The 20,602-nt window shown below is 48.2% G+C and overlaps 1 protein-coding gene across 1 annotated transcript in view; it reads left to right on the plus strand.

The window, feature by feature from the left end:
• The window catches only part of LOC311183685 (calpain-9-like), a gene marked incomplete at both ends in the record, with an annotated part of 68,240 nt that overhangs the window by 20,192 nt on the left and 27,446 nt on the right, over window positions 1–20,602 (plus strand). The window contains 10 exon segments of the mRNA XM_084253230.1: window positions 1,224–1,293; window positions 4,028–4,146; window positions 4,483–4,613; window positions 6,751–6,919; window positions 7,773–7,856; window positions 9,317–9,402; window positions 11,685–11,762; window positions 14,592–14,685; window positions 14,689–14,752; window positions 19,861–19,987. Of these exon segments, the coding sequence (XP_084109356.1) occupies window positions 1,224–1,293; window positions 4,028–4,146; window positions 4,483–4,613; window positions 6,751–6,919; window positions 7,773–7,856; window positions 9,317–9,402; window positions 11,685–11,762; window positions 14,592–14,685; window positions 14,689–14,752; window positions 19,861–19,987 (1,022 nt within the window).

The following is a 20,602-nucleotide window of genomic DNA, read 5'->3' on the forward strand; positions in this document are numbered from 1 at the left end:
TCAGGGCTCAGCCTCTGACTGGGTGGTGTTGGCTGCCTTCCCTCGGGTGGGGACCCACCTGGGAGAGCCCCCAGGGGTAGGCTGGGACGGCAAGGAACAGAGTGCAGGGAGGGCCGGGACGCAGCTGAGACCCTGCCACCCATCTGTCTAGTGACTGGTCACACCAGTTACACCACTGACTCCCCCACCTCAGTCTCCTCCCTGTGAAGCTGAGACACTAGTGCCCATGGTAGACACGGCGCCCTGCTGCGGTTACTGGCATCACCACCATTTGCTCTGCATCTCACCTTTTGAAGGGCACTGGGTGCCCCACGTCTGCCTTCATGCTGTCTCCTGTCATGAAAATAATGAAGATGTTTTAAATACATAGCCTGTCTATTTAAAATACACACACGATTCTGGAACTTCAGGACAGAGTTCAAGATGCACATGAGTTCTTTTTACAGTGGTAATCTCTTTATTACTATTTCCCGATGGGTGTGTGTGTGTGTGTGTGTGTGTGTGAGTGAGTGTGTGTGTGTGTACTGACCTATTTACCAGTCCACCTGAATCATGTCTAAACTGCTTCTGGTCATCTAGTATTTTCCTAAACCTGACAAGGCTATCACTGAGTGCCTCAGGCTTTCTCCTGAAAAATTCTAGTTACTTCCTTCCCTCCTGCTTACCTCCCTGCCTCCACTCTTAGACCATCAAGCCACCAGCTACTGCCTGTGGGACTCATGCCATCCCCTGCTCAGTGCCCTCTCTGGGGTCAGCACTGCATAGCAACAAGGCATGGATTCCTCCAAAGGCCTCGTCCTACCACGGCCTCCCCTTGTCCCGCCACCACAACACACTGTGACCATCACTCAGAATGCTGGGCATGGTGTAGGAAGCTGAGGAACAATGGGGTTCTCACAGGCAAGCCAGTGCCAGCCTCACAGAAGACGGGCTCTGAAGGGGGCGTCACAGGCAACAACAGCACCGATGGTTTCATTAAAACAGTATGAGTTGGAAAGAAGACACCAAGTGTGCTTGGAGGGGATGAAAGCCTCCTAGGGAGGGTCCATGAGCTTGAGACCAAGTTCCCCAAGCAGAGAAGAGGCTCCCTGCAGTGACCGGCATGTAGGCAGAGGGGTGAAGGGGCCAAGTGATGGAATAAAGTGTTCTGCTGCAAGAAAGGAGAGCCGGCCAGGAAGGGGCGGGAGGGCCAGGCCTCACTGACGATGCCCTCATTCTTCCAGGAAATAGTGAAAAACCCAGAATTCATTCTCGGAGGGGCCACCAGGACTGACATCCGCCAAGGGGATCTTGGTGAGTGAGAGGGTCGCGCATGGAGAGCTGGTGGTTGGACAGATGCTCCTGGGGGTCTGAGCTGCCGCCAAGGCTCAAGCAGCACAGGTCCCCAGCCACTCCCTGCACAGGGATTGGGGAACATGACTGCTCCCGTCTTCTGCTTCCCCCTTCTCCCCAGTTGGCCACCTGCTCTGCTGAATGGGAGCCAGAGGACTCCACATCCCTGGCGCTCTGCTCCCCACCGGTTTTCAGAGAACAGACAGACCCAGAGGCGCTGCCTGGCTGCTGGCTCCATCAGAACATTAGCTCGGTGGTCTGCTAGGCCTCCCCTCAGCACTCATTGCCTCTCTTGGTCTTCCCAACCACGCTCCCAATTTTACAGAGAAACCCAAGTTGAGGGAGGCAAAGTGAATTATCAAAAGCACAGACATGATAGATATGCAGAGTCAGGGCCCCCAATTCCTCTTAACCAGTTTGCCACACTGCCTCTGGGGTTCATGCTTTAGGGACCACCTCAACCCCCAGAGGAATGAACCAAAGAGAGCAAACTACTGTGAGCGGGAGCAGACACTGAGTTCCCCACAGCTGAGGTCACCACTGTGGTCTGACGGATGAAGTGGGACATGCCGGGAGCTTCATGACAAGTGGCTGAGTTACCCTCCCAGAACTCAAAAGTCACACCTAGAATGATGAGAGATGATTGATACACAGACAGACAGACAGACACATGAATCATGACAGAAGATAAACAGACGATGGACAGGGAGGTAGGTAGATGATAGACATAGAGACACAGACACGGTGGATACATGGAATTATACATTCTAAATAGAACCTTGGCCCTTCAAAAAAAAGAAAGTGTTCAGGTTGGTCTTCATTTTCTGAGGTTTAGCCCCCCTAAGAGTTCTCCCTGTTCTCTTCAACGTCTCCCTCTCAGTTGTCAACCCCATTCTTCCTCTACTCCCCTCACCCATCCCTTCACGCACCCATCCCCCTGGTGATACTGTTTCACTAGGAATTATCATTCACTAGAAAATCGTTGATGGGACTCCTTTGTGTTTTTCAAAGTTTTAATTTGTCACTTTGGTGTAAAACTATTTTGAAATTACAACCTTAGTTGATAGTTGATGACAAATATTATTTTGTGGCACTTTTTCTACATCTGAATACTGTATATAACATATGAATGAGGGGCCTCCCCTGGTGGTGCAGCACTTGAGCGCTGGGATGCAAAGCTGCCTGCAGCCTCTGCTGTGCTGGTTCCATCCCCTGCTACCTGGCAAGGGTCCCACATGGCCCGACAGACCTCTCCTGCAGTCCACTGCTTCCCTCAGCAGTGTATTTCATAGTCTGCCTGTTCTGTTCCCTGTTCTGGCTCTGGTGAATTCTCTCACCCTCCCGCACTTCTGACTGCATCCAGTGCTTGTATTAATAAATAAATAAATCTAAAAAAAAAAAAAAAACATATGAATGAAGGAGGGCCTCCCTGGTGGCCGAGGGGTGAGTCTTACCACTCCACATCTGGCCTATACCCCACTTCAATGCAAAAAAACACATGAGAATAAAGGATAACAATAAAATGGACAGCTGTGAACCAGCCCCCCAAATAAGCACTTGACTATCACCAACACCATCGTTGCCCCTCCCTATCAGGGGCCACCTGCATGCTTTCACCCGACAAACTGAACTTTGCGGGCACCCTCACCCAGCATCGTGCTTGAGGTGGCCAAACCTATCCACTGGCACAGACTCAACAGTGATCAGTAATTTTCATCTCTTCTTGGGGTTTTTCCCTTATTATGAATTGTATAAATGGCATCTGATTCTCTCTCCAAAAGCTGAGCATATTTCTGGCGAAATAGTCTCTGGCAATGACAAAAAAGGGTTGTGTGACAGTTTCCCAAGTCCAGTGGTACAAAGAACTTTCCAGAAATGTCAGCTCCTAGGAAGCCACACTTGAGTTCCAATGAATTCAAGTGGTATTAGATTTGGGGTAGATTTGCAAATAGATTTGGGGTAGAATGGGGAGGTGCTGTGGGTTAAATAGGTAATTCCCACTGTCTACTCAGACATCTTTCACAGGCAGCAGCTAGAGCTCTGATAGGTACAGATGAGGTTTCTGCCCCATGCTCAATATGAGCGCCATAATACATGTGGGAGTCTGTACAGTGTAAGCTTAAAACACTCCTTGATGTTCACACTCACTTTTGTGTTTTCCTCTGAATGGGGGCTAACTTGAAGGTTATAGCTGGGGAAACCAGCAGATCAGTCTACAAATCTTGACAATGCAAGATAAGTGAAAGTAGATGATGCCCATGGAGCTATTATTACCTACAACAAAGCTCAGTCTAGCCTGGGGAGGCATGAGCCCCAGCAAAGTGCTCCCTCCGAGCTCACCCCAAGTGCCACAAGCCAAGCAGGCATGAGATGTCACTCACCCTGGCCCGTTGACACTAACTCTTACAGCCCTGGCCTCCTGGCCTTCCAGGGGCTGACAGGCAGTAGAGCACAGTGACACCCACGTGGGCATGACCTACACCACTGCCAAGACAAGAGCTGTCTGTGCTGAGTGGGCAGGAGAGCTGGGAAGGGAGGCAGAGGGGAGAGATTTGCTGGTAACCTTCCCACATTTAAAGATACAGAAAAAAACGTGGTCCCATCTGGAATGCCCTACATCTCCTTTGGCCATGGAGTTGTCCTGTTTCCCACAAATTAGCAGTAGGAACTGCTATTGATGACTTTTCACTCACAGGTGACTGCTGGCTGTTAGCCGCCATTGCCTCCCTGACGCTCAACGAGAAAGCGCTGGCCAGAGTGGTCCCCCAGGACCAAAACTTTGGTTCCGGTTATGCTGGGATCTTCCATTTCCGGGTAAGTGAACTTACCTCATTGGGGCGCTGTGTGATGTCAGGTGTTTCTGCAGCTGCTGGTCATCATGGGTGCCTTGTCCTCTTGAAAGAGAACTGGTTGGAGAGCCCTGGAGTGTCCACCCCGGCTCTGAGGGGCCCCCGCAGGGTCTTCGAGCCCATGTCAGGAGCGGGTGGGATGCTCTGCACGTGGCTCCCTGGACAAAGCACAGCTGAGCCCATCGCAGAACCCACATGAGAGTTTCCTCCAGATCTGAGGGAGAAAAAGCAAAGTGATAACGTTGACAAAGGGGGGCTGGACCTCCTGTGAGACTCAACCTGTCTCTGCCCCGGGTGACAGTTCTGGCAACACAGCAAGTGGGTAGACGTGGTGATTGATGACCGGCTGCCCACCTCCAAGGACCGCTTGATCTACCACTCAGCTGACAACAACAAGTTCTGGTGCGCCCTGCTGGAGAAAGCCTATGCCAAGTGAGTGTCGCCCAGCGCGGGCAGGCCCCTTTCCCAGGGACAGGTTCTTTTCAGGGGACAGCCGTGGAGAGGGACACGGAGGCTCTGGGATGGCACGTGTGGGGCGGCAGGGCCACCCACCTGGGGCCCAGGCAGGGCTGAGGTGGAACAGGAGTGGCTGGGGCAGCTTGCTGTCGGGGTCTAGCTGTGCCCATCCTCAGGCACATGGCGACGCGCATCCCTTTCCGCCTCTGCATGTGGATCCTGCCTTTGGCCGCAGCCAGAGTGCAGGGATGGATTCTGGGCGACGTCCCCACCAGCACAGCCAGGGCGAAGCCTCAGGGCTCCTGGCCAGTGGAGACTGAGATGTCACTTTCCCCACTTTGGAATTCTCCTTGAAAATTTTTTAAATTGTAAATTGACTGTTTTAACCATTGTCAACCGTATATTTCAGCGGCATTAAGTTCATTCACATTGTTAGGCAACCATCACCCACACAGCTTCATCCTGCCAGACTCAAACTCTGCACCATTGAACATTACACCCCCTCCCCACACCCCCACAGCCCCCGGCCACCACCCTGCTACTTTCTGTCTCTGGATGTCACTAACCTAGGAACCCCGGCTAAGTAGAATCTCGACAGTCATTTCTAATTACCCGGTGCCTGGAGTTCCTCTGGCAATGTCGCTTTCCAGCCCAACAGCTAGTCAGCAGCAGGCCATGATAGCAGAGCTCCCACGGGATCCCCTGGGCTCAACCTGGATCTTCAAGCTGTGGAAATCCGTCCTCAGAGACAGGAAGCAGGGAGGAAGGCCATGCTTCTACCTCCAAGTGGGTGTATAAGTGGCCAAATAAAGTGAAGGTAAACGGAGGCTCAATTAATCCTGAAACCAGCAGGATGGGATTAAACCATGAAAGAACCAAAGGAGCTCCTTTTCCCAATGCCCGCCTGGTCTCATAAACTCCTTTGGTGCCACTGACAGGCTTGGGGGGAGCAAAGGGGATGCTTTCCAGGCCTGGTGGGGGCAACCCAGTCCTTCAACGAGTCCTACCATCAGGGACCCTCCTCTCTAGGGTCAGCTTCTCTGCTTAGGGCTGGGTTGGGTGTGGTTTCATTCTCCAGGAGCTCAGAAGAGGGAACCCCTCACCTCCCCCCACCCCAAGCTGTGCAAAAGGCTTGAGTCAGTTGGTAGGATTTGAAACCTTTGCCTCAGGGAGAAGAGTACAAAATAGGTTTCCTAAAGAGAAGGCAAACTATCAACATCATTTGTCATTAAGAAACTGTAAATGGGGGCCTCCCTAGTGGTGCAAGGGGTTAAGCACAGCACTATGAAGCAATCCCCAGCCTCTGCAGTGAATTTGATCCCTGGCCTGCCAGAGGGACCCACGTGGCGCAGCAGACCTCTCCTGCCTGGCCTGCTACTCCCCTCAGCGGTCTATTTCACTCATTCTGCCTGTTCTGTTCCCTATTCTGTCTCTGGTGAATCCTCTCACCCCCTGCATCTCTGGCCTGTACCCCAGCTCTTATATGCATACATAAATAAATCTTTAAAAACAAAAGAAACTGCAAAGGAAAACAATAGTGAACATTGCTACACACCCACAGAGCTTATTTTATAACCAAGCAGAGTATACATCCATAATGTGTGTGTCTATATGCAGGTATGTGTGTGTGTACATGTACAGACATGTTCCGTGTGCAGCATGTGATTGGGATTACCTGAGACCAGGCAGGAAAAGTTACTTACCTCTCTGTCTACACGACTGATTTTTCTGGGTCAGGTCCTGTGAAGAGAGAGAGAGACTTATTTAAACATCACAGCAGTCCTAGAGGGGAGAGGACAACTGTGTCCCCACTTTGCAAATCATGAAACTGAATCATGAGCGGGTTCGCACAACACTTAGCTTATAAGAGGTGGGTCTGGCTCTTGACCCCGCAGTCAGAGTAACCCACACCAGGCTCCTATCTCACAGAGATTTCTTGTGTCTTCAGAGCATCAAGTAGACCCCAAATCCTACTTCCCATCTTCCTTCCATGCCACCCAGCCAGGGCAGCCTTGGGAGGTTTCTGATTCAGTTAGAAAAACCTCTGGCTGGGGGCGCCACCTAGTGGCCTTCCTTATCCCTGCAGCCGTTTCCAAACTTCCGGGCTTCACAGGTTGAAAGGGAGCTACAAGGCACTGAACTTTGGCCACACCATCGAGGCCATGAAGGACTTAACTGGGGGTGTAGCCAAGACCTTCACAACCAAAGAGGCTCCAGAGAACTTCTATGAGATTCTAGAGAAGACCTTGAAGAGGGGCTCTCTGGTGGGCTGCTTCACCAACGTAAGTCGCTCACGTGTCTCTCCCTTCCAAGCTCTCTGCCAGAGTCAGAGGCATGAGCAGGTGCCCTGAGCACACACAGGAGGGCTGGCACTTCCAGGACTGGGGAGTGTCAGTGTTTATTTATTTTAGTCAAAGCAGTCGTTTCTATTTAATGTCTTTCAAATGACGAAGCTCAGACACTCTTGCTGTGTCAGGTAGAACAATCCCGACAAATCTCTCTCCCTTTCTCTACCCCAGTGGTGCTATGTGTCCCTTCTCAGCTCTGCCCTTGCTCATACAAGCAGCCACACACACTCAGAAATGCATGGCTAGGTTTGATTTCATGAAATGAAACCCTACTGTTTTCTGGAATCTTTGTTTATGTCACACATCATGAAAAATATAGCAGTAGAAGCTTAACAGTATTTTTTCTACTTTCTTTATGTACACACACACATAGTTTTGCCTTGTCTAGTTGTGAAACTTACCCAAGGTTTCTGTTTCCTCTTGAGTTAACCTTGGGAATTTGTTCTTTGCTACTAAATGACCCATCTCCTGGTGTTTTCAAGCGGGTGACACGAGCTGAGTGTAATACAATGTCTCCTCGTGCATGTGACTGTGCACCCCGATGAGGGGATGATCAGACAGTTCTGTTTGGGGCCAGAAAGTCAACTCTTTGTTGGGAAGGAGGGGCTTCTCATCCTGGGGAGAGGCTGGGAATGCTTCATTGTCAGTGCTAAGGGGCCTCCTGTGGAACATTTTGTATGTCCCTTCCTCCTGGGGAGCAAAGAGGCCGGGCCAGGCAGAGCTGGGTCTGGCCTGGTAGGGGAGTGACTTACACGATGGGCCCAACAGTGCTATTTTCATGTTTTAGGCCAAAAGTACTGCACAGTCCAAAGACCGGACACCTTTGGGTCACATTAAGGGTCATTACTACACTGTGACGGGAATTGATCAGGTAGGTGACGTGCAGTCCTGCTGGTGGGTGCAGGGACAGCCGTGACCATGCTCGTCCTTTTCCTTAGTGCACTGAAGCTTAAACTGTGCTTTCAGACTTCAGAGAATGTGTCATCTAGAGGAGGCAGACAGCATTCAAACAGCAAATCAGGAAAGAAAGCAACATGAGCTTCCATCATAGTTCCCAACTTGTGTAGCAGATAGGAGAACCTGGTCTTAGTTTTTCTTTTCTTCTCTAATTCCACATCAATCCTGTAATAGCGTTCTCCAGAGAAAAGACTCAATAGGATGGATGGGTGACTGGCTGGCGGGCTGGATGGCTGGCTGGATATATGGATGGATGGATGGATGGATGGATGGATGGATGGATGGATGGATGGATGGATGGATGGCGGCATGGATGGATGGTAGGTAGAGATAGATGGATAGATGGAGATTGGTACAGATACAGATGCACAGTGGATGCTTGATGCAGGGGCACTAGCTGCACATAACTGTTGCCTCCTCAAAAGCTTAACTGCAATTGTCCTTTAGTGTCTGTGGGGTATTGGTTTTAGGGCAACCCTCCACCACTGTGGTTACCAAAATCCACAGATGCCTAAGTCCCTTATAATAGGTTCTCCAAATTCAAGATTCAACCCACAAAGCAACATCCAGGGTTGGTTGGATCGGAACTTGGAACTCTCTGATAGAATAAAATCCAAGAAAGTGGAGCAACTCAGTATTTCACACTGATAATGTTTTGTCATGTGTAAGGTGATGTATGTGTGTATATACATATATACCACTGTGTATATACCTACATACTGTATACCTATATCAGGGGAAACTGCTCTGAGAGCTCAAATTTCTGGCTAGTTGATGAGTAGAAGTCTTATTTTCTCTTTCTCCAAAGCCCTTGTGAACTGTGAACTATGCAGTTCCTGCCCCAGAGCAGAGTAAGGACAGCTAGCTGGGCTTTCTTTCCTGACTCCAGGCTATTGTTGTGGACAGCAGAGATCCTCAGATGACACCCCAAATGGGAGAATATTGGCTTTGGAAGACTTAGACGTGATTTTTATTTATTGTTGCTGTTTAAATTCCCAACATGTGTTTCTATGCTTGTGTTCAGCTGTGAGTAAGAGGCTAAGGAGGAAGGAAAGTCAGGAGTAGCTCACTGAGCACTTCTGAGAATTACTCTTCACCTTTCTCTGTGGATTCTGAGGCTCCCCAGATAAACAAGCCTCTAGGGTTATTGCAGTCTAGCAAGTCACTCATTCATTTCGAGATTCATGTCACATTAGCCACTATGTTTAGCAGGACAATTCCGAGGGCAAGTTAAGAATGGATGAGTTTTGACATGTTTTTAATGTATAGAAGTTAAGAGGCTTCCGGTAAAGCCAGCCCCAGCTGAGAGGAACCACTCTGGAACTCACACATGAACTGATCCTTTCACATTCCCCTGCTGCCTTTGCCTTCCAGGTAAATTTCCAAGGCCAGAAAACTGAGCTTATCAGAGTCCGGGACCCTTGGGGCCGGGCCATGTGGAATGGGCCCTGGAGTGACAGGTGGGTCCTCACCACGACTCTCTAGCTCACGCCCACCTTAATGCTGTTCATGGGGTCCAGTGGGCCAAGGCTGGCTGGTGTGTCCTGGGAAGGAGAAGAAGCTTTTCTAACGTGCTCCCCTAGCTTCTAGGTGACCTCACCTGTTCCCCCTTCATTCCCTGGGGCCCGCCTTGAGTCAAACTTGACTCTCAGGGAAGACTCTTAGAGTGGCCTTTTGTCTTCCCTAGGATTGTTTTCTTGTAGGTGACTGTATTGCCTCCCATGCGGATAGTTCACATCCCCATGTATCGTGGGTCTTTATCTCCACATTTGAGTGGCCCCAGTGAAGTGTGTATGTGTGTGTGTGTGTGTGTGTGTGTGTGTGTGTGTGTGTGTGTGTGTGGTGGCAATGAGTATTTTCGGTGTGAGAATCCCTGAGTGCTGCCAGCAGGTCAGTACAGGATTCTCTGGACATTGGCCAGAAGCCCAGTGGCCCCGGAAGTGCAGACAAACCAGAATAGGAAATTCAGCCACTAAGACTGCCCTGATGACCAGGATTATTTATTTGACTCCAATTATAGGAAAGATCTTCCTTTCAGGCCTGTGTCCCCTCCATGTCCCTTGAGAGGTGGCCCCTGTGACTGGGATGATGGGAGGGAGCAGGTGTGCACAGGCAGGATGCACCCTGACCTGTCTCTACCGCCTCCCTCTCTCCTTCCTCACCCAGAGCTCTGGCCAGCTTGGGCTCTTGCTGGCCTCTCTGCCCACCTGCAGATCCTGGGACTCTAGGGAGTCTGTACAAATCTAGAACTAGATTAAAGCCAAGTCCGTGTTTGTCCTCAGCTCAGACAAGTCACCAGGGGGCGCCAGTCATCTGTGTGTTTGTGGCTTTATTAACCAGACTCCAGCTTGAGGGCACAAGACTGACAGTGAAGTGTCCCCCATCACTGCTCCCTTCTGCCACTCCCACCCTCTCCTGCCTTCCACCGCCTCAGAACCAAGGGACTTTGGCAGAGACTGATTCACATCAGACCCACATCAAAGCAGGCACGAACTCGGCCTTCCTCTCCTGGCGGAAAGGAAAGGAAGAGAAATCACAAAATCAAAAGGAATGAGACTGCTTTTAGCTCCTAAGATTTATAGAGTCCCTTAACTCAGGGGGCAGAGTCTCTAAAAGGACAAAGGCTACTGTTTCCTTTCCCTGAGAAACATGGTGAAGAGGGAGAAGTGGGTTTTTCCTGGAACACAGCTGGGGACTGCCTGCCTCCAGGCAGCCTTGGGGGGATGGGAGGGTCTGTCCCCACCCTGATCCCAGATCCTGATTCTGCCTGGTGCCAGAGGGAGGCTGGAAAGCTCAGCTGAGCCTTTGGATCCATTTTGTGGGTGTGAGCCATTGGAAGAAAATGGCCCAAAGGAAAAATCAAGGCTCTTAGTTCTGTTCTCCAGACCCCGCCAGGGGCAACCTGGAGAGAGGTTCTGGGTTCACTTGGCTCTTCTGAGCCCTCCCCCAGGAGTCAAGACCCAAAAGGTGTGGGGAAATGGATCCCCCCATGAGAGTGCTGAGGTGGTGGCAGCGCCATTTGAGCTGCACTTGATCCTTGTACAACACAGGTGATCTGTTACCTCTCAGCAGGTTCTGCAGCCACTGATTCAACCAACCTTGCGTGATGCTTGGCTGAATCCTCAGATGCAGAACCCTCAGGATAAGGAGGACTGACAATAAATTCCATTTGGATTTTCAACTGCACAGGAGGTTGATCACCCCAAGTTGTTCAAGGGTGAACTGCTTCTGGAGACAGGGGTGTGTGTGTATGTGTGTGTCTGTGTGTGTTGGAGGGAGGAGGATATCCCAAAGAAGCAGTGGCCTTAGAGGTGTTATTCCCAATCTGGAGGGCAGTAAGTAGCTGCTCACCTGAGGCCAGGCAAGGCCCCCTGGCAGAACAAGATCCAGCTTCCTATAGAGGTTGCGGAAAGGAAGTATTTGGTAGATGAATCTCAAACAAGCTTGTCAAACACTTTATGATTATGACTTTTTAAAGTGTCAGCTGACAAAGAACAGAACTCAAGTGAGTTTCCCTGCCTGTGGTGGTCTCATGAGAAGCACCTTCTTCCATTGGCTGCCCTTGGAAATGTACTTTCCGACCAATCTCAAAGCCTCTGGCACATTTCTGGGGTCCATGGTATCGTCACTGACCAGGGTTTTTCCTTTCATAACCGCACACCCTGCTTCCTAGGAAAGGCTGCTCCCCTGACCCAAGGCCAGTACTGCTCGTGACCCACATGTTGATTTGGTTTACTCCTAGCTCTTCTGAGTGGCGTTCTGTGGACCGCGCTGAGCAAAAGCGCCTGTGTCACCCTGCTCTGGACAAAGGAGAATTCTGGTACAGTTCTTACCTCTTTATTTCTGTGCTAACTGCAAAACAGGTATGACAAGCCCCCATGGCCTTTGGGTGTAAAGAACACCCCATTTCTTCCTATCATTTTATCATACATTTCAGTAAATCACATACACCTGTCTCAAAACCCTTATATCCACCCAGGTTGGCAAAGGATTTAATATGTCACGTGTTGGGGACTCTCCCCATCTCCAGACTTGTTTAGAGTGTCAAGGGAATCCATGTGACCCAGGAAACAGAAGGCTCATCCTCCCAGCTCTCACCCAGCCTCCCTCCACTGAACCATCCATTATCCAAGTTTGCATTTGAATCTGCAGCCCAGTGAATTTGCATGCAGGCAGCAAGCTGCTCCATGGGGTCACTACCTCCAGGCCCAACTTGGTGACAGGGACCCTTGAAGGCAGCCACCTTGGAGCATCTCAAAATACAGATCAGTGGGAAGGAATTCTTAATCTGGCCTTTCCACAGAGCTGAACATCTTTGCTAATGGAAAGTTGGTTAATGGCCCTTTATCTCTAGAAATCATTTCAAGTCTTGTTTCTCCCTGTAGGACCCGGAAACAGTTGACTCCAACTCTGCAAGACCACAATGTCTGATTTCTGGTTCTGTTTCCTTTCATATGCTCATGCAGTGACTTCTTGCCTGAGTCCTTCCCTTTTTTTTTTTTTCATTTTATATATTTTTTACATCATTTTTCATTTTTGCACAATGTCTGCATTTTCATCTTGGTTATATTCCCCATACAATTTCCACCCCCTTATTTTGACCCTAATCCCACCCTTCTTTTCCTCCCCACCGCCCATAGTGTGTCTCTGCTTAGTAGTTGCTTGGTGATTTTGATTTTTACCTGATTATAATTAGTCTTTTTCCTGGTCCCTTATTTAGGTTTTCTAAATTCCTGCTATGAGTGAGACTATCTGGTATTTTTCTTTTTCTGGCTTATTTCACTGAGCATGATACCCTTCCAGCTCCATCCATGGTGCTACATATTGCCTGAGTTTATCTTTTTTGATTGCTGAGTAATATTCCATGGTGTATATGTGCCACATATACCATCGATCCAGTCATCGATTTTGGGGCATTTGCAAATAGTGCTACTATAAACATAAGGGTGCAGGTGCCCTTTTGAATTAATGTTTCTGTGTCCTTTGGGTCATTAGACAGGAACAAAACCTAGTCCCTCTCATTAGATGCATTCCAAACTCCCCTCCTTTACATAACAAAAGTCACTTTTTATTACTTTCAACACTAAGAAAATCCAAGTTCAGGGAGCCATTTGTCAGGAACTGTGGATAAAGACCAAGTATAGGAGAAATATATTATGGTCACCTGAATGACTAAATATTTCTTATAAATTAAAATATCACACTGTCTTTACACTGATACTGAAACCAGCAATAGGCTCACTTCCTGTCACTCCTCAAAATCAACCACTACAGCACCATTTTGGGGGGAAGAAAGTATTTTTTTAATTGTGAGGTCAACCAACAAGGAGACAGGAGGCAAGGCTCAAATCTGGAAAGTAGAAATGATTTCATAAAATGGAGGTAGAAAGGAAATAAAAGTTAAGAATGTAAAGTTTATGGGCTTGACTAAGTCTGATCAAATAGTTACAAATGGATCTATATATGAAAAGGTTTCCAGATTCTTGGGATGGACCCCTTGCTTCTGGGTGTGGTCTAATCTGTTTTTTTTCCTGTTTTCTTGGTTTTGTGTCAGTAGTCTCTTGGTTCTGACCAGCTTGGAATATGGCTTAAGATCAATTTCTTCTGCACACATTTGTGTCACAGGACTCATAGAAAAGTGTCACACGATGTTGCCTTCCTAAGAGCAGGTTCAAGAGATTGTCAAACATGCACAACTATTCTGGGGATCACCCATGGTTGCAATAGTCCCAAGTTTATGTCTGCAGTTCCTTTCCTTGGAATTCCAGATCCATATAGTCAAGGATCTTCTCAGAATTTCCTGTGAATATCTACTCAATAGCACATCGCAGGATCACATTCCTCAAATCCTTCTCTCCCAAACTTGCTACAACACAGTCTTCTCCATCTTTATCCATCCAGAGATTCAAACCACATATCTTCTTGCCTTTCATTTTTTCCTCACATTTAATCCTCCAGCCAGTCCTATAGGCTCAACCTTCAAAACATGTCTTAAACCTGATCACTGCTCCTCACCACCTCCCATCCTACCAGCCTGGACTGACCCACCCTCATCTGTCACCTGGGCAACAGCACGCACTTCATAGCTGGTGACTCCACTTCTATCTGTGCCCTTTCTCATGGGTCAAGGGTTATGGGTCATGTTAACACGTCCTAATGTTTCTCCATCAAATCAGAGTCAAAGCTGAAAACCTTATGATGACTACCCTGGTCCACCATTATCTTTCAACATCATCCTTTACTCACTTAGCCGTCTTAAGATCTTGTTCTCCAACTACCTGGACTACCAAAAAGTTATTATGTCCCAACCCCTACACTCCAGACCTCCCCCTGAACAGTCAGAAGTTCCTTTAGCTGTTTATCTAAAATATCCCCCACACTGCACGCTCCCCCTTCACCCTACTTTATTTTCCTTTGTAGTGCTTATATGTATATCAACCTATATTTTAAGCTTTTCCTCCTTTTTATCTTTCTTAACCTTTTCTTTACCTTTTTTTTAGAGGGAGTCTATTTTCTTCTCCCCAGGCCTGATTTCTCCCCAATCCTCCAGGACAGAAGCAAGTGCTCAATAACTGTTGGATGATTGAATGAATGAGTCAGTGATGCAATGTTATCCCTCCAGAGCATGTCTGTCTCCACTTTGCTGCAGGATGGCATCTGCGGACTTCAAGACCCATATTGACGAAGTGGAGATCTGCAACCTCACTCCTGATGCCCTAGAGGAGGATGCCCTCCACAAGTGGTAAGTGATGGTCCACCAAGGAAGGTGGGTGCCGGGCTCCGTGGCTGGAGGCTCCCGCAAATCCCTGAGTTGGTAGTCTCCCTGCCCTTCTCTTTGTCATCCCCACGTGTTGAGTCCAAACCAGGACATCAGTGGATCAGGCCCAGAAACCTAGAGAAGGCCCAAAACATGGAGCTAGACAGAAGCATTTCAGTGATGATTGGGAAAAGAGAATGGCAAAGGTTTTGTAGGACTTTGAATAAGAATTGTTCAAGGAATCTCCTTTGTTTTACCACTTGGGTTATCTTCCCTGACAAGTAATATAGAAAACACCCTCACACTAGTTTAGAAATGAAAAGAATGGGGCCTCCCTGGTGGCATAAGGGGTTAAGTCTCAGCACTATGCAGCTATCTGCAGCCTCTACAGCATGAGTTTGACCCCCCGCCAGGGAGGTGACCCACATATGGCACAGCAGGCCTCTCCTGTCACACCTGCTGCTCCTCTCAGCAGTGTATTTCAGTCAGTCTGCCTGTTCTGTTCCCCATTTTGTCTCTGGTGAATCCTCTCACTCCCACACCTCTGGCTTGTACCCCAATTTGTATGCATAAATAAATAAATCTTCAAAAAAAAAAAAAGAAAAGAAATAAAAAGAATTTATTGTCCTACATAACTAACAAGTCCAGAGGAGCAGAGTGGGCTTCAAGCACAGATCGATCAGTGATATGCTTGTGATAGTCTGTTCTGCCCTCTCTGCTCTGTTGACTTCTCCCTCAGGCTGTTTCACTTTACAGGGATGGGAGGGCAGCCAGCTCCCCAGCCCTCATTCACTGACCTGCTCAGCAAGAACTCCTAAGGGTCATTAAACAAAAGCCCTTAACTTACCACTAACTGGGGATTCCTTAAGCCTTTATGCCTGGTGAATGCTGCTGATTGGACTTGCAGAAGCCTTGGTTCTTTCTCATCAGCAACAGAGAAGCAGTGTAATCTTTGATTTTAAAAAATCTGCTGCAAAGTCTTTCTCCAGTCTTCTCTCAGACACTGATACACACTGAGGATGAATTGACCAGTATCCATTCACACAAAAAACCCTATGTGAGATCCGTGCAGATCGGCAACTCCTGTGGCTGAACCTGTTATAGGACAGGGAGAGGGGCAGCCCAAACCCCGCAAACCTGCCTATTCTAAATGGGTTCTGCCATCCGCCGCATCAACACAAAACATAGGAGACTTTAATGGGAAGGAACTTTAATAAAACTAGGAAACAATACAGGTAAGGCAAAGAGTCTAGTTTCTAAATGAAGCACCCAAATTTACCCGTCCCCTCGTGGGTAAAACTCCATCCAAATGGGATTGGCCCAGAACAAGGCCCCAAAGCCTGCCACAAGTCTAAAGCATCTTCCAGTGGGGACCCACAGAAAAGGGTCACAAACAACCAGACAAGCCCGGAAGGAAAAGAGCAAAATCAACATCAAGATAAAAGCTGCCATTGTCCCCTCCCCACGGGTCTCACCCACATCTGTGTCACACAGTCCAGGACCAAAAGACAAGCGCAGTTTCTTCACATGTCTCTAGGATCCATGCGCCTCCTCCAGGTCTCCTGGCTCCATCCTGCTTCTTTTCTCCATCTCTCCTTCAGCTTCTCCTCTTCCTGCTCAGCTCCACCCTCCCTTGGGTGGGGCAGGGAACCTCCCCCTTTCCTGGGGACCACCCTGTTACAAACCCATCTTTTACCCTTCATGTTCTCTGTCCGTTAGGGGGGTGAGGTCAAAAGTAACTCCATTCTCAGTGCATGTACAATAGTGAACAATGGAAGGTGATATTGAACATAAGAAATGCAGCGTGTAATCTGCTGTGATATTGAATATCATACACAGTGCACCATCTGCTGTGATATCACAAGTATCAGTAAGAGACACAAGTAGCTCAGTCACAGAAAAGCCACCTTCAGCTCAATTTCCCTTGGCTTCATCCTCACTGGAGACTCCTAAACTATAATGAAAAGCTCTGAAACGGTTATGTGGTGGAGGCCCAGGGGATGAGGAGGTAAAGGGGACAGTCCTGGTTTCCTCTTAATGTTTGATTATTTTTTTCCCTTTGAATTTTCAATAATTTGTCTTTGGAAATGCTTCTTCCGGATTAAATCTGTAAAACTGAATTCTTCCAGGGCCTCCCGTGGTGCCGGCGAGGATTCCACATGGCATGGCTCAACAGTGTCCTCCGCCCCTGAGGCTGTTTGCTCCCTGCTCTGACTCTGATGAATCCTCTCACCTTCCCCCGCTTCTGACTGTACCCAGTGCTTGTATAAATAAAATAAATGAATCTTTAAACAAACAAACTGAATTCTTCCAGATATTTTCATATTTGACAGCTGAAGCCTGCTCCTGACTACTTCCCAAGTGCTGCGGGTTCCCCTATATGTGTGGGCAGCAAAGTAAACCTGCTGTCACGGTTCTCCTGATTCCTCCACCTGTGAGTACAGAAACTCACCCTCCCAGTGGGCTCAGGGGTTCACATCGATGGGGGAAGGGCCCAGGGTGAAGAATCCAGCTTCAAAAGTGATCTTGTTGGTTCCACCTCAACTTGCTCTATAAGCTTTTAAAATTTTCCCATGAATGGATTAACCCTCAAGGAGCTGAGTGTCTTCTTTCAAAACCCAGAATTGACAAGTTCTGCTTGGAGTGATGCTGAGCAAGGTCTGAGTGATGAGTGGAGAGGGAGGTCAGTGCCTAGAGCCTGCACACCCTGTGAAATGCAGTCACAGAAGAGGAAGGCTTCTATGGTACAGAATTTCCAGCACCTCTGAACCCTGGAGCTCTGCAGAGTCTAGTGGGGAAGTGAATCTATGACTATCAACATGGTTTATGGCCACAGGGACATGGATGGAAATGTAGACATTGCCCTTCCTGAGGTGAGCCTTCTTGGGCTACTGTGGGGGGTGGGATTCAGCGACTGTCCTGGAAATTTCCTTCAGACCATAACATCACTTAAAATTCCCAAGTTCAAGGAATGGTTACCGCGATGCAAGGAAGTACATTGATTCTAACCTCTTGGAGAACAAAAGTGACCTTTCTTCCAAAAGAACCTCCCACTCCCTCTGTTCCCTGACAGGTTACTGACATTTTTTAGGTGGATGGAATCTCTTTAAAAAGTATGCAATTTCAGAAAAGCAACGGATAAAACAAAAATGGGAGAAGCAGGTAGAATTTTTGACCATGGGCTTGGGGAACACATAAGTTCTCCCTGATGTTGTCTGTTGGGAGAGAGGTCAGGGCTGGTTTTATTCTTGTCCAAGGGTTGTAAGGCTTCCAAGAGATGCTGATGTGACCAGAACCTCTGACACCCCCATCTCGAGCAGTGACCAGTTTTCAGGAAGGACTTTCTTCTCCTTGCTGCCCTCTCTGGGATGCAGCTTATGAGCAGACCCGAAACAAAACATCCAAAACCTTGACCTTTTGCCATGCACCAGGCCCAGTGCTCTGTACTAGAATGTTGCGAGCCAGCCTCAGCAGTCTGGGTGTCAGGGGTTTCTGAAGGATGGGAAGGCATTGGAGCAATTGTAGAGAAATGGTAAGGGAAGGGGAATGAGGAGACTCAGACACTTGATCAGGGTGCTGACATCATCCTTTGGCGGGTCTCAACAGTCCTTTATTTATACTTTTCAAGCAAACCATGAGTGCATAAGCATATGAATTAAGGCAGGAAGATAACAATCATCACATCATTCTCAAGAACAGTCAAGTGTCTATTTGCCCACCTGCAGAGATGATGACATTTATTATTTTTTGATTTAAAGAAGGCACAGTTGCTCAACAAAAGTGTTCTTAGAGTAGTCATTTACCTTAAACAACCAGTCATTTTATTACTAGCCAAAAGCTTACTCTACTACTGCAACTAACATTTCTATGTTTGCCATAGTGAAGAATTAACTAAGGGCTAGGGGAAACAAAGGGCAGGAAGTTACCTGGGGGAAGGGAGACAAAGGAATTTTTTCTAACTAACCTATAAAGTTTAGACTAACATATAGCCAAATGATTAAAGCAAAAAACAGAAGGCTTTTATTTAGAAATTATCATCTATGTTGTTTTAGCTCTACCAGTCATAAAATTGCTATTGACTTATTCTTGAATGCATACTCTAACAGCTACCATACCAATTGTCACCTCCAGGGGAATCACCCCTAAACAAACAGGAAGAATTTAGCAGGAGTTAGCTATGGGCGCCTCCTGGCTTATTAGGAATTTTCTTAGACTTGGAGCATGAATAATGTCTGCCACCCAACTGCTATCTTTAAAGTAATAGAATTTCCTTCTCCAATTAGCCCTTGCCTCAAAAGACCACATCTCCATATTAAAGACTTGGCCAAGGGGGCCTCCCAGGTGGCACGGCCTCTGCACGGCGCCGGTTCGATCCCCGGTTCGATCCCCGGCTGCTCCCCGACCACCAGAGGAGGGTCCCACATGGCGTGCAGACCTCTCCTGCCGCCCGCTGCTCCCCTCAGCAGTGTACTTCGGTCCTTCTGCCTGCTCTGCTCCCCGCTCTGGCTCTGGTGAATTCTCTCACCCTCCCGCGCTTCTGACTGTACCCAGTGCATGTATAAACAAAACAAACAAACAAACCAGCAAACAAATAAATAAAGCATGCCTCTATAAAAAAAAAAAAAATAATAATTCTAAAAAAAAAAAAAATAAATAAAGACTTGGCCAAGGGATGTTTATAGCCTTTTGTTTCCAGAAGTTTTTTCACTTGTTAATGTAAGGCCAAATGTTGACTGCCTTTTGGCAGAAAAAGACTAATTTTATAAAAAATGTAATAATTGTATTATGCAGTGCCATTTGCCATCAAATTGGTTATTCAGTAATTGATCAGTATTTGCAGTTTTACTTTTAAATGCGTATTTTTAGCAATGGTAGAAACTAGCCATAAACAAATGAGGAAAATCTTGGAGTCAGCTAACGAGATTCCTGATTTTTCAGAAATCTGCCCCATGCCCGGACTTTTGTCAGACGACATGATTAGCGCGGCTCCCAGGAAAGATCCTGCCTATAAAGATTTACCACCTATCATGACAAATGATTAAGCAGGTAATGATAGTCAAGGTGGTGCAGTATGCCCTGGAAGAAGGGGAGGGGTGATGGCAGCCTGGCTGGACCAGGCCTCTGCCAGGAGTCAGGTTTCAAAAGTCCTCTCATCTGTCAGATAAGGAGGGCATGACCAGTCCCAGTAAGTCCTTCCAGACATTTCTTCTAAAGAGCCCTCACAAGGAGAGGAAACTCTCATTCCCAGTGCTACTGGCTGTGGCCATCCTGGGCACCACTCAGCACAGGTATGTGAGACTGCCAGGGAGGTCCTGGCCTCTCCACTAGTGGGCAGCACCAACTCCTGCCCAGGGCTCCCCTTTCCTGCTTTTTCTTTGGGAAATTAAATGTCAATTTCTCTCTTGTGGCTCCCAAGCAAGTTCCTCTGATTCATTTTTAGCCTCAGCAGCCAACTTCACCTGCTCAGGAGACAGAGGAGGAGCAGCGGTTCCGGGCCCTGTTTGAACAAATCGCTGGTGAGGTAGGGCTGCCCTTGCCCTTGATGCCCTGCAGGGCCGAGGGGCCTGGCCTCCCCCTCCAAGGATGAGGTGACACTTCCCAGAGACGGACCCAGAGGCAGGCAGGAGCTGGCGGGGAGGAAGCAGCCCTCCTCTCATGAGAAGGGCTGAGGACGGCCTCCTCCTCACAGCTCTCACTCCAGACTGCACTGATGGGGCCTCAGCACCCATCGGAACCCGGCCAGGCCCAGAACTTCATGTGGGAACTATAGGAAGCCTTAGGAGGGCATTCCTTTGACCTCTGCCCAGAAATTTTCACCTTCATCCTGCTCTCTCTGCTCTGCTGAAGGTGGTGTTGTCAGGACAGTTCCTGTGATGCCACCAATGCATGCCCGTATTATGCCA

The sequence above is a fragment of the Talpa europaea genome (assembly GCF_964194135.1).
Source record: "Talpa europaea genome assembly, chromosome: 14".
Taxonomy (NCBI): Eukaryota; Metazoa; Chordata; class Mammalia; order Eulipotyphla; family Talpidae; genus Talpa; species Talpa europaea.